General features: G+C 45.6%; 1 protein-coding gene and 2 long non-coding RNA genes across 3 annotated transcripts; all 3 read right to left on the reverse strand.

Annotated features, from left to right (window-relative positions):
• Window positions 1-461: 461 nt before the first annotated feature.
• LOC135375800 (uncharacterized) lies at window positions 462-1,358 on the reverse strand. Its single transcript, XM_064608445.1, has one exon. The coding sequence runs from the start codon at window positions 1,356-1,358 to the stop codon at window positions 462-464; it is 897 nt and encodes a 298-aa protein (XP_064464515.1).
• A 4,722-nt stretch (window positions 1,359-6,080) lies between these two features.
• LOC135375764 (uncharacterized) lies at window positions 6,081-9,767 on the reverse strand. Its single transcript, XR_010417383.1, has 3 exons — window positions 9,629-9,767; window positions 6,705-6,814; window positions 6,081-6,152 (listed from the first exon to the last, which is right to left on the reverse strand). It is a non-coding gene; the product is annotated as an uncharacterized LOC135375764 (long non-coding RNA).
• A 184-nt stretch (window positions 9,768-9,951) lies between these two features.
• LOC135375768 (uncharacterized) lies at window positions 9,952-11,177 on the reverse strand. The gene is made up of 3 exons (XR_010417387.1): window positions 11,068-11,177; window positions 10,909-10,998; window positions 9,952-10,023 (listed from the first exon to the last, which is right to left on the reverse strand). It is a non-coding gene; the product is annotated as an uncharacterized LOC135375768 (long non-coding RNA).
• Between the last annotated feature and the right edge of the window lie 2,520 nt (window positions 11,178-13,697).

Genomic DNA, 13,697 nt, shown 5'->3' on the forward strand with positions numbered 1-13,697 from the left:
GAATGTCGTCGAGGTACGCCCCGACACCTTCTAACCCTGCCAGAAGGCTGTCCATGTATTTCTGGAATACCAGAGGCGAGACAGATACACCAAAAGGTAAGCGTGTGACACGAAATAGGCCACGTGCATGGCGTGTTCACCGTGAGTAGCTCGGAGGATGCGTCGTCCATCGTAACTGTGATACGCTTGCTGAAGGTCGATCTTGGAAAAGATCCTGCCTCCTTGAACTAGAGCCAGCATATCATCTACTGTGGGAAGCGGATACGCTGCCTTCGCTACCGCTTGGTTCACCGTGCTACGGTAGTCTCCGCATAGACGTAAGGTGCCGTTCTGCTTCCGTACTGTTACTAGCGGCGTAGCCCATGTCGAAGAAGAAACGGGTTTCAGAATGCCTTGCTCTTTTAACTTGTCTAACTCTTTGTCGACTGCTGTCCTCAATGCCAGTGGCACTGTGCGGGACTTCAAGAACCTAGGACTGCGTTTGGCTGCAGCTCGATGTGTATAGGGTCGCCTACATGGCCTGAAATCTTGCCATTAAAAGGGTGCGAACTGATCGAGTAGTGGTTGGCACTGTGACTCCATGACTCGGTGAATGCCAGACAGTGAAATTCCAGTGGCTCAAACCAGTCTCGCCCTAGGAGGCTTGTTCCAGTTCCCGCGACGATGTACAGATCGAGTTTTGCTTGCTTCCTGTGTAGCTGAACGGTGACTCGTGCTTTGCCCTGGACTTGAAGCGGTGTGCCGGTCCACGTCCTCAATTTCAATGCTGCTTTCAGTAGACGTGGTCTGTTGCTGTCCCATTGCTGGTTGAAGGTGTTCTCACTCATTATTGAAAATGATGCACCGGAATCGACTTCGAAGCAGCAAGGGCGTTCGTTTACCGTAACCCATACGGTTAAGCTCTCAGTCGATTGGCTCATGGAGTTGACCGTGAATAAGCTGTTCCACGAATCTGCTTCGTCGGCAGTTAGACTATTCGCTTGTTGACGTCCAGATGAGCGCGTGCCGGAAGCCTGCTTCTTTTTCTTCGTTATGCATGCTTTTTCAATATGCCCCAGTTTCTTGTAGAACTGGCATGTGGAATTTCGGTGAGGGCAGCTTTTCTGGTTGTGCGCACCGTCACAACGGTAGCACTTTTTGGACGGCTTAGGGAGCTTATTCTTCTTTGGGCTTCTGGTTGCTGAAGTTTGAAGTACTTTGTTTTCTTCCCTGCTGCGCATGCTTGCCTGTTGTGAAACCGTGGATTCCATGGCTTTCGCAGTGTCGCCCGCCATTTGGAATGTGATATTCCTTTCGGAGAGTAGACGCTGCTGCAGGTGCACGTCCCTCGGACCACAGATGAATCTGTCTCGTAGCATCACTTCCAAGGGTAAAATTGTTTTCGCCGAAGCCGGAACAGCGGTCGTCGGAGCCTGTGAGACCGTTGCTTGGACGGTGAAGCGATCGCTGAAGCCATGGTTGCAGTTTGGGTCGCTGGGGAATCACCGTGCGCCGTGGGAGGCGATCGTGTGGTTGGTGCAAGTGGTAGCGGTAATGGAACGGCAACATTACCGAAATTGCAGTCTTTAGCTAGAGCTCTCAAAGCGTCGACATATTCAGAGATTGTCTCTTGAGGAAGTTGATCCCTTTTGTGAAAACGCCAGCGCCCTAGAAGTTCAGAAGGACCTGTTTCAAAATGGCTGCTCAGACGTTCGATTATGTCGTCATACGGAACTTGCGCCGGTGTGAGCGGATGCAGCAAGTCTCGCACTTGTCGTAGGTCTGTTCGCCGCAAAACGTGAACAACAGAGCCCTTTTCTTAGCTGCGTCCTGCACGTTATTCGCCTCGAAGAGAAATTCTAGGCGTTCACGCCACGAGTTCCAACTGGAGCCTGGTACGAATTCAGGAAGCCTTGCCTGATTCATCTTGTAGTGTCCGTGGAGTTCGTACTTCCCTCGTCGCCAGTAATATAACTTCCCATTTATTCAGTTAAAGACAGTACATCTTAGCGAAAGCCCGTCACATGCTTTGGCCAAGCTTCGCTTCGAACAGAACAGTGCGCGAGCGCAAACACTTCGTTGTCGTCCTCCTTGTCCGGTCTATCTCAGCCTCTGACAAGCTGGGTTGGCTTCTGGTCGCCGAGAAGCTGCTGCAGGCGACGTTGGGAAGACATTGTCGTTCGGGCGATTAATTCTGTCATGAGGGTGTCGTAGGGCTTGTCGAGGGGTGGTTGGAGAATAATATCGCGGATAGGGCGGAAAATTGAGCATCGGCCTGGGCGAACCATAGCTGCGGGTCGTGAGCCCATAAGGTGGTAGACGCAGGGACAGAGATCCTTCTACGGAAGGTAAGGGGCCTGACGTGGGCGGGGTCAGGTCAGTTTGCTGCTGAATCGGAGTGTTCATACCAAGTTCAATAGCAGTAGTAGTCAGGCCGGAGCGAAGCGTTGGCATTCGAAGCGGCGAGAAAAAGCAGGGCATTCGCCGTCCGGGTCACCAGGATGTGGAAGCCTGAGTAAACTAGTCCACACTAGACTCCGACAGAAGGGGAAAAACAGTGTTTACTGCGCGGTGCCACTTCAGCACTGCCCGAAAGGAACAGACAGCTCGAGAGAGAGAGAAAGAAGCAGTCCTCGAGGACCGTGACCATCGTTAGATGGCGGTGGCGCTACACACTCCTCCAGCGTTCTCACAAAGAAAGACTTGAATACGTCTACTCTACTCTGATATGGCTTTAATGTATACTGATGAACTGACCGTCAGTCTTTCTTGTAGCTTTGGAGACATATAGCGAGCATCAACACCCAGCTGACCAGTATAAATCACATAAAACATTTTAAGTCGATTTAGTTTCCTACGTTTCTCGAGGGTATCAAGGTTTGCACGATTTCTCAATTGAGTTACGGATGTAAGCCTACTGTAAGCAGAAAATATAAATCTTAACGCCTTATTTTGTACGCTTTCTAATTTATCAATGTGCTTTTTTTGTGTGTGGGTCCCACACGTTGCTGGCATATTCTAACGACGGTCTAAGTATTGACTTGTACGCCAATAATTTAACATTAGAAGACGATCGAGTTAGAGAGCTTTCGCCTTAACAAATAACTTGCGCATTGCAGATGAAAAATAGCGTCAATGCGACTTCCCGGTCCATTCTACTTGTAATTGTTACCCCCAAATACTTAAACGCCAACACTTCATTTAAACAAGTTTCTGGGGTCCCATAACGAAACGAGAGATGTGAACTTTGATTTAAAGTAATGTAGTGAAATGTAGTGTATGTGTGTAAATGTAGTGCAATGTAGTGAAATGAACTGTCTTCAAAGGTCCATGGAGGATTACTCAGGATGTTCCCACTCGGCCAAGAAAACCAAGTTGCCAACATCGAGCCTGTTTGACCGCATGCTGTTCTTCTGGTCAGACAGGTGCCCCACACGAGGTTCTACCATCCTTTGCAGTCAGGTAATGCAGTCAGGCAACCCTCAGTATAAGAGTAGCCACAGTTTCAAATAGTAGTTCATGAATGGATGGGATGGAGCGCATTGCAATGAAAGGCAAGCTTTGTCGTCATTTACCTTCCAAATTACGTTGACCCATCTTGCTCAGGATACATTATGTTAATACATTAACGTTTGACATGCATTCCATATTTCTTCCTCCTGTCAAGCTTAATCTTGTGTAATCATTTTAATGATCACTATAGCTTGGATGTGGTTGTAGGTGGATCAATCTGTGACATTTTCAGCACATCTATTACTGTTGTTATCATTTCGGTAGAAGATGGACTCTGACTACCAAAAGCAGATACAGTCAAGTCAACCCTCGATTTATGAACACCCTTCGTGTCTCAAAAAATGGTTCATAAATCGAGGTACAAGGAGCGCCGAAGAGAAATGGACTGAAACACAAGAGGATATGCACTAGATTGTGCTTATTTTTTAAAACACTCCAAAATTATGCTCTGCACCATACATTCGCTGTAAATTTATCCTGTTCAGAAGAGACTATATAGAAGTCTGGCACACTTGACTCGTCCGCCTGGTCATCGAAGTACACCACATCGCAATGTGGATGTGATTCCACGCTGTGCGAGCTGTTACAGCTTCCGAACAGTCCTGCTGGTTATCATCACTATCAATATGGCCATTCTTGTCAGCATCATTTGACAACTGCATTAAAGCACCATCATCAAATGGTTGTGTTCGCCATCAGCACAGGAAATCCACTCCTCTGCGGCGGAGTCCGGAAGCGAAGTGTGTTCGAAACTACCTTTGCAATTCGGTTAGGGGCAAGTCATCCTCCGTCACAAACTGTCCACAAAAATATCAGACGTCATCCATGCCTTTCGATTCGCACGGTACATCTCTGACGAAAATTTCTCTTGGCCGTTTTAATTTGCCTATGATCACTGGTTTTCACTTAGTCCCAGAAGCATTGCATAAAAGGCCGACAGTGAGCCGCGCTTAGTACTAGAAACGGGGTTTGTCCTGCTATGACCTAGCTTGTAAAATAATGCAGTTTCGTCCAAGTTATGGATTTCGTCAAGGCTGTACCCTTGGAGAATTCTCTGGGGACACTGCTCAGGTGCTTGACTTTCATTCGTTGTTCCTCTTCATTGACGCGATCCCAGTACTTCCCCAACTTCTGGACGGCTCGGCTGTCCCCGTTCATAAATCGAGGTTAGAACACATGTGTTTTTGCGTTTCATCCCTTGAAAGTCCATTCACAGTTCAGATATCAAGGGTTCATAAACCGAAGGAGAAATTTGTGACGCCGTTCATAAACCGAGGGAATTCGTAAAACGAGGGTTGACTGTACATTGTTCATCCTTAACAAAATCTGGGCAGGTTGATACATGCATGTGTTGTGGGCGGCAAGACTATTAACGTTGGCAGCTGTCCTTGCTTGTGTTTGTCAATTGTCTTGTCTCGCCACCCACAACGGACCTTGTTTATCCCCGCTTTCAATTTGCTCCTCGTGATGATTCCATTTCAAGGTCAAGGACAGTTGTGTACCTATTATTGCCTGAAATCTGAGCCACTTTATTCCTGGTACATAGTTAGACAGTTATGTTTTTGGGCTTTGTCTTTTGAAAGTCTGGTGCAAAAGCCTCGCGTTTCATATTAACACCACATCTATGCAAATTTTACATGGGAGAAGAGGATTTCCCCTTGCTTCCCTTTCCCAAATTTTCTTTTTTTGGTGGGGGCGAGTGGTTAACCTTCTCCGGTCACACCCCTGGCCTTGAAGTAAAAGTGTTCATCACATAACATGTAGATTTCTTTCTGTTCATCTGGTGTGACTGAGGATGTACTCTATCAAGATGTCGATGCACCTATTTTAAGCTGCACTGTTGTAGACACTACTAGTATCTGCAACTGTGCAGCTTGAAGCCTACAGCATATTAGTACTAGAAGCGCGCAAACCATGCGGATGTAGATGCACTTCCCTCGATGCATGATTTTCTGTCTTTTTTTTTTACTGTTTCCAACAGAGCTTTCTGTTTCTTTGGATTTGCAAACGTAGTCTGATAACATAAAAATACCAGGACTGCATTCAACACATGATTATTTCTGCAGATTTGCCATTACTGTCTGGTACTTTGATGCTGAGGAACGTAAGAATGCTCTTCAGCAATATTAGAAAGGACGTGAGTACACATTTTGTTCATTTCATTGTAGACCCCATCTCTGATCACCACCTTTGGTCACATTTTCCTTTCAGAAATACAGGCGCAGAGTTACAACATATACTAAACCCATTCATTTTTGGAAACTACCAGCAGTGACCCAGGCTCTCCAACGTCTCTTCAGCGTTTTTTTTTTTCCCAACACAAGAATGTTCTGTCGATAAGAGTTGTATTTATGCTACTAACACTTCAATGAACTAAATTTCTTTGATGAAGTGCAGCACAAGCAAATATGCTGTGCACAGCACATGAAAGATCTTTAATATAGAATGTACAGTCTAGTAAATGAGAACTGATTCAAAGATTTTTGTTCATCCAGTACTTGGCCTTCTTCGCATGTATTATAAGCTCCTGCACAGCCTTGCCCTCTTGGAGTGCTGCATAATGGCCCGAAATGAAAGGTGTGACGTCAGGGATTTCAGAACAGCTTGGGATGTTGAGCAGGGTAGTGAACAGGTTGCCCCATATGTCTTGCTTCCAGTACCTGCAAGGTTACAGTTTGTGAGTTCCTGCACTATAGTTCACGGGGTATGAGCCAGATGTTTTCTATCAATATTTTTGACGTAGAACTAAGTCTCCCTTTGCATGTCATGACTGGTGAGGCTGCATCACAAAACTGGAATTTAAACTGTTCAATCTCAGAACTGCTCAATATCATAATGAATCACAATGCATGGTATAGCTAATAGATAAAGGTTTCACGTGATAATGCACGCATCACGACACGTGAATGCATTAGTAACCACCAACCAATAACACAAGTCACATAACATGCTACATTTGTGTGCACAACATCATTGTGTGTATGTCAGTGATGCAAAATTGATGGTCAGTGATGGTGTCGAAACACTACCAATAGTGTAAAAGCTATGGATAGAACTATCGATAGTTTTACAAGAATTGACTTTCAATAGTACTGTACTTTGTTTTTCTTTCTATCAATAGCTAGAGTTGATTGTCTAATGCCACTTGGAGGCAATGTTAGTGGCTGGTGTCACTACTGGCCACTCAATTGTTCCCCTCGACATATTCTCACCTTTTCAGCCTCTGTTTGATGTCCCAAGTTCCGTCAGCCTTCTTCTGAGTCTCCATGTAACTGCCGAATAGTAGGGTGTGGACACATCCCAGAAACCCATACCAATCAGTCTGAAGCAATGAATAAATAACAAAATGTTAACAGATGTACGAGATTTATCTCTGGTCATGCTCATGATAATGTAGTAAATACCTGAGCAAGTAAATAATTTCATACAGGATTTTTGTGTCTTGAATCGTAACCAATGGAACCACATGAGCAAATATATGTGCTTCTATTTGCATCCCTAGAAGAGCAATTTTTTGTCGTGCCATTCCAAGTTATTGAAGGAATGAACAGCGTGTGAAATCCTCCCCATGATTCACATTTGTGTGTGTTTGAACCATGACCTACTAGATTATAACTACCATGTCATAATCGGCAACCACTATGAGGAGCCCGTCCACACGATGCGCACGGGGCGTACTCATCGGCCCGCGAGACCTACATCATGATTGGACAATGGAAATTTGAATTTTGAATGCGCAGAAGCGGACGTACGACTCCCGTAGCAGACAACAGCCCCTATGAAAACATGTACAATGATGATGATAATCAACTTTAGAATTAAACATCTTCTGTGGGATATCCACTGCTTGTAGAAAAATACTACGGTAAGCAGAAGTACAAAGTATTGTAGAAGTTGAGTAAGCAATAACTGGGTCGATGACTAGCGTGTCCCGCTAGCTTCCAAATGCGGCGCTGGCAAACGATGCCTATGACATGGTCGTTATAATCTAGTAGGTTGTGGTTTGAATGACCAGTGAAGACAGCAGACTCATCGATTTGAAATTTACTAGCACAAAGATAGTGAGGATTAGGTTGTGCTGAATGTGAAGACACTAACCGTCGTATTCTCACTCAGCCCTGAGGGATCCCTGCACTTCCAGGGACTGTTTCTGTAGCTCTTGCAGCATATCCTGCACACGCAGCGAGCGTGAGCCCAATGCATTGCCAAAGCTACAGGAAGGGTCCCACAGGGATCCCTCAGCTGAGTGAGAATATGACGGTTAGGGACATGTTCGCAGTTGCAGAATGCTGGAAGCAATAAGTAAACGTTTTCAATTGGAAAACTACCTGCCCTGTAACTGCTGCACATGAACTGCACTGCAGTTAAATGGTTTTGCCATTCTGTTGCTCAGATGCTCAGATGGTACAATGACATACATGTAATGCATGCTGCACTCATTGTAGTGTATGCAGGACACGAGCTCTTTCGGCACTACAATTGAACAGTCATCTCATCAACAGTGTTAGTCGTCACTCACTGTCACCTATGCTAATTTAACACTAATAAGAAATCACGAGGTGCGAGTATTCCAATGCCTCACATTTTTTCCACCATGAAAGCAGTAGCATACGTGATGCGGTTTAGTCACTACGCATCTTACTGATACTCCATTTCTTCAGCAAAAATATTTGTAAAATGTCTCCATGTACAGGGCAATCGCGTTAATTGGAAATCTCTTAATTCGAACTGATGCTTGGGTCCCTGTCAAAGTCACATACATTTCGATGGGGGAAAGCTCCCGGTAATTCGAACATATGAATGTGCGCGACAGTTTATTCGAACAAGATCGCCCGGCCGTGCAGACTACTCCGGCCATGCGCCAGGCAGTGCGCTGATGCCATGTCAAGGACACGTTTCCTTATGAAGTGTACTTATTGCTTATAAGGCCATTGCTTACAAAAGTGCTTGTACCAAAGGAAAGAGTAACAAAGCACCGTGATTGTGCGCAAACGTGCGGAACAATTCCGCTTACTTGTGACAGCCAACAGAAAGGCGCGGATGACAGCAGGTATTTTCTCGAATTGGGTGCATGATATTCACAATTGCAGGATCACAATTGGGCTCAACATCGCAAATGATGTTGTCAGACTGAAATATGGAAGACGTCGAAAAAGTCAGTCGCGGCTGAAAAAACGAATGCAAGCGCATATAAGATTGCCCCCGAGATATTGGTACTTGCCTGTAAAAAATATTTTGTAATGAAGGAGCCTCTCACATTTCTACCGTCACGCGACCGGGAATGCCATGACGTGTCTCCGATGCAGCTGGTACGCATTGCCAACGTCCTTATTCAGAGCCTTTAGTTGTAACTCAGCTTAATTCGGTCACCTTCGAGTTTGAATTAACGGGATTGCACTGTATCAGGTAAAATGCCTCAATGTGGCTTCCCTCTTTATACATATATATATTTTTATATTTCTGCATTAGCACCGTGAAGCAACTGTGGCTATGAGCGGCATACAGAGGTGGACAGATGGAGAGAGGACAGCAGGAAGGTGGGGGGTTAGTATGCGTCCTGGGCTGACTTTCAGGGGGAACTCTGGAAAGTCTTCAGAAAACCTAGGCAAAAGCCTCAGACAGGATTTCCCTCTCTTTAGGAGAGAGTGGCGTTCACGCCGGCTCGTCTTCATTGCCAACAATATCCTTTGTTTTTGTGCTTCTTGAAAATAAATGGCTGGCTCCACTGATGCACACGGTGACATACTGTGATTCGACATCAAGTCAGTGAAGGTGCACTTGGTCCAGTAACGTTATCACCCTGTCACGGTTTTTGAGTGAGGAGGTGGTAGGGCAGGATGGGACAATGAAACCATTCCCAACCAAAAAATTTACTCTCCAACTACAGATGAGCACCTGTGGTCAGGCAAGTCAAGGCTGTTTGGCATTCAGGTGACATTACTTATGGTATCAATTCATGCGGTATTGTTTATGTCGGACCTAATTACCAGCTGCAAAGTTCCAAGCTGTAAAAATCATGCAACCACAGAGAAACCCAAAGCTGCCAACCTCACTGAGCAGCATTCGTAGATATGTGCCATGAGAGACTGAAACAGATTATGTGCTCCGTGTCCTTTTAGACGCCCTATCAACAAACCTGGTATGTCCAAGGCCGCCCTTCTTTCATTTCGACACACTGGAAGCCATCAGTGTCTACAACACAATTGAAAGTTGTTCCACGTTCATACTGTTTCATATCGATGCCTCGCCCGAAGTCAGTCAAGTAGATGCAGGACGTCTCCTTAGCCAGATTGCTGGTGGATTCAGAATCATCTGGGCTGAATAGGCATAACGTCATTCACCAGCATCCCAGAAAATGCTACGAGACTGTACTTACAAGTCCACTATCAGAATGTTGTCAGGTTTCACGTCTCCATGAATGATCTGGACGCTGTGTATTTTTGCAAGCACTATCAGCATCTCGAGTGTAAAGTACAGCACGAGGCACTCTGGGACTGACTCTCCACGATGCTTGAACACGTTGACCAGGTCCTGTATCATTTATAATACGTTTCCATATGGAGTTTCACATAGGGTGGTTTCATATAGCATGGTTTTGCTGTGCCTAATCCAAGAGTATTGCTTGCAGTATCAATATTTGTCACACATATGGGTAAGTGCTCAACATTGCCATACCAGCAGTGGACAGATGTTTCGGCCTTAAGCGCGGACCCCATAACAAGCGACGCGACGCGCTGCAGAATTTGTCGCTGTCGCGTCTGGTCATGGCGCGACTTCCTGGTCCATTTGAGCAGCGACATTTCGTCACCGAGAAATGATGTTTTTGGAGAAGCAATGCTTATTTTATTCGAGCTAAGTTGTAAATTGCCATAAATATACCAAAAATAGTATTTCATTCGTCAAAACGAGGAGAAATTGTAATGAAGTGCTATGTAATATTCGCCGTAACGCAGTGGCGCTGCGGTTCAAGTACCCAACGCCCCGCCCACTTCTTCGTCTGCTAGTTTTGTTGGTTGCCCTCTCCGCCCTCTCTCTTGCCCACGCGTTCAGTTCTTGTTTCACGCCGCCAAAGCTAGCTGGTTTTGTCAAACAACAGGCAACGAACTCAGCGACATGCTACAAATATCTACTGGGAGTAGATGCAGAAATATTGAGCCGCGACAAAGCTTTTTTGACGCTCGTGTGGCGGCAGTGACGTTGATTTTGTCGCTTCTCGCGTGTATCTGCCGCGTGTCGCTTGTTATGGGATTCGGGCTTTATTGGGCCATCGTGAGCAGTGCGCAGGCAGGCGACGTTTGATGTCATAGTAATTCAGGAGAGCTTGTGAGTCATGTTCACAAAAGAGGAATTCCAGTCTTTCCTATCCATGCTTGAAGGTGTGCACGAAAGAGCTACTTCCCTACTCAATGTACTTACAAGCAGTGTCCCATATTGGCAGTAGGGCATGACCAGGACGCTACCATTCTTGTAGAAGGCTCCAACGTAAGCACAAGCCACTGACCTGGTCTGGAAGCACAGCACAGCTGCACTTAGTGGCACACGTACCACATAGAAGACACTCGACTCTAAACTCACCACAGATGGCAACTCTGAAGCAGTTAGTCGCGCCGCTAGTTCTGCCATGATGCAGAACTCCCACAAATTATCACATAGCTTGACCACCTTCAGAACTACGTCTGTGACAGCATCCTAATTTGAAAGGCAAAACAAACATGCAGTCACTTTCTGCACCGAGGATGGCACAGAAGAATTTCTTCAACATTTGTGCAAGCCAGCTCAGAAGTTGCATTTAAGTGCACTTTGTGGTGTTAGTTACTTTAAGGGGCACAAACAGCTCCACGAATATTCTCCAATTATTATGCTGTACGAAAGAACGTGGCTCACGATATCCAATTATGAAATCAATTTACTTGTTGCGAGTGTCTTTACAACGAAACAATGCCATTGAAAGAGCATAATCCTCGAGAGTCTCTCCTTCCTACTCGGAGAGTACGTCACACGTCTCGCATGTGTAGCAAAGCTGCATTCCAGTCACTGGAGATGGGGGAGATTTCAGACTCCTAGCCAATGACTACAGCAGAATCTCTAGTCCACTACTCAGAATCCATCAGTTCTTCTCTCTACTGAACGCTCAACAGTGAGCTGAAGGAACCTTCTCTTAGCCACGTAATTTAGCTGATCCAGTTATCCGTGTACGCTGAAAGGTAACGAGGCATGTGTCTTCATAAGCACTGAAGCTGCAACCAAAAGCCCTCACATATTGTAGAGAGGGAAATTATAATTTTTCAGCAAATCATCTAGTAGATTTGGAGAGTTAGCAGATACATCTGAGTATGATCTGACTTGACTCTAACAAGTGACACTTAAAATTCAATTTTTTTTTCTTTATCATCGCACTCTGCTGCTGGTTTGCACAAGTTTGTTGGGATGTATGTACTATCGTTATTAATAAAAAAACCCAACAGAAAATTAACATCACTTCTGGTCTGTATTAAGCGATTTATCCATGCAAGACCACAATGCCAGAAATAGAGAGTCCAAAATGGCATAAGTACTTTTGCAGCGAAACAGCAGTTTGAACCACATGCCTCTCGACTGCCGGTCGAGCACGCTACGCTGGCATTTCCTTTCCGACAACTTGCTATGGAACCCCATTCAATGAACGAGACATGCAAACACTCTCTTCACATTGGCTGTATTAAGTAGGCACCCCTCTTTTGGCGCACTCAAATCGGGAGTATGAGACACCCGGAGCAGCCACTAAACAGGAGGCGAAAAGCAACTTTGGAGCGCTACATTGCTTCCTGTTGTCTGCTCATGCAGTGCATAGCCAGAGGACGCTTAGTTTGAACCTCTGGCAACGCTGGAAGCGACGACGGCGGTTGTGAAAACTTTTCCTTGTAATGAAATGGAAATGATGGGAATTTGTAAGCTGTTTACTGTGAAGATGACTGCATGGCATGAAGATGTCTGCATTAAAGCACTGCATTCTCCCACAAATAACCGCCAATAGCCATGTGCAAGTTGTCAGCTAATAGAAAAACATGATAACAGTTATAAAAATACAGTCGACCCCCGTTTATCCGGACGGTGCCGTTCCCGGCGAAATCGTCCGGATACCGGGGCATCCGGATAAATGAAACGACCGAATAGAAACGTCCTACAGAGCAAGGTTTAATTAAAACACAGAAATCTCGTCAATGACAGCTGTTACATAGTAGTGTAGGCACTCGATTCCTGCAAACTTTTGCTAATTGCATAGAGTTGAGCCACGCTGTTGCGCTGCTCGAAGAATGTCAGTGCGGACGCAAAGTGTCAATGTAGGAGTCTTTTTTCTCACTGGCGTCATCGGCATCGTTTTGCTGCACATCATCGGAGGCAATAGCAGCAATCACACCGTCATCAGTCATAGCTGCACACGCGTCATCATCCTTATCAACGTCAACGTAGTGAGAAACTACAGCAGTCACAATGAGCCTCTGCATCAGGGATCGCAGCAGGCCTCGGGTCGGAGTTTTCCCCTCTAGAACCGGACATTTGCTCGAGATATTTCAAAATGACTCGACTGGTCAACGTGACCCAATGCACACAAATAGAAAAGGGGGTCATCGTGCACGGTTGTCTCCCCTACGGAGGAATGTAGGTTCCAGACGTGTGAGGGAATAACCCCAACACAGAGAAAAGGGTGACGAAGCGGGGTCAGCGTCTCCTCTTACTCACGGTTGTCCGGATAACTGAAGCTGGATTACAAGAATTTTCGACTTTCGTTCCCTGGAATTCTTGTCCGAGTCCGGAAGCTGAAGTCCGGATAAACGAGAACAAAATACATGGAGGAAAATCCGTTCCCGTGCCTTTTGTCCGAATACCGCGGGATCCGGATAAATGAAGTCCGGATAAACGGGGGTCGACTGTACTACAGTTTCCCCAAATGAGAGCACTGAGTAATATACAGTCGCCGACCGATATTTCGGACATGCTCGATTATTCGGACTCGTTCGCGGAACGGCCCATAGAGTTGATGTATAAGAACGTCCAAAACTTCGGACACCATGCAGCCCCGTCGCTCAATATTTCCAACTCTGTTTGCCTAACCAGCGAATTTTTCTCTTGGAGTCATAGAAAATATTGGTATCGTTCTAAAATTCGCATTAAAAAAATCAACAAACTAAAATATTGAAGAAAAAATATAGGCAACGATTGTTCAT

This window comes from Ornithodoros turicata, unplaced genomic scaffold (genome assembly GCF_037126465.1).
Source record: "Ornithodoros turicata isolate Travis unplaced genomic scaffold, ASM3712646v1 ctg00000945.1, whole genome shotgun sequence".
NCBI classification, from domain to species: domain Eukaryota; kingdom Metazoa; phylum Arthropoda; class Arachnida; order Ixodida; family Argasidae; genus Ornithodoros; species Ornithodoros turicata.

Bases quoted from the DNA above. Each gene is read 5' to 3' on its own strand.
- LOC135375800 (XM_064608445.1), bottom strand. From the start codon at position 1,358: ATGCTACGAGACAGATTCATCTGTGGTCCGAGGGACGTGCACCTGCAG.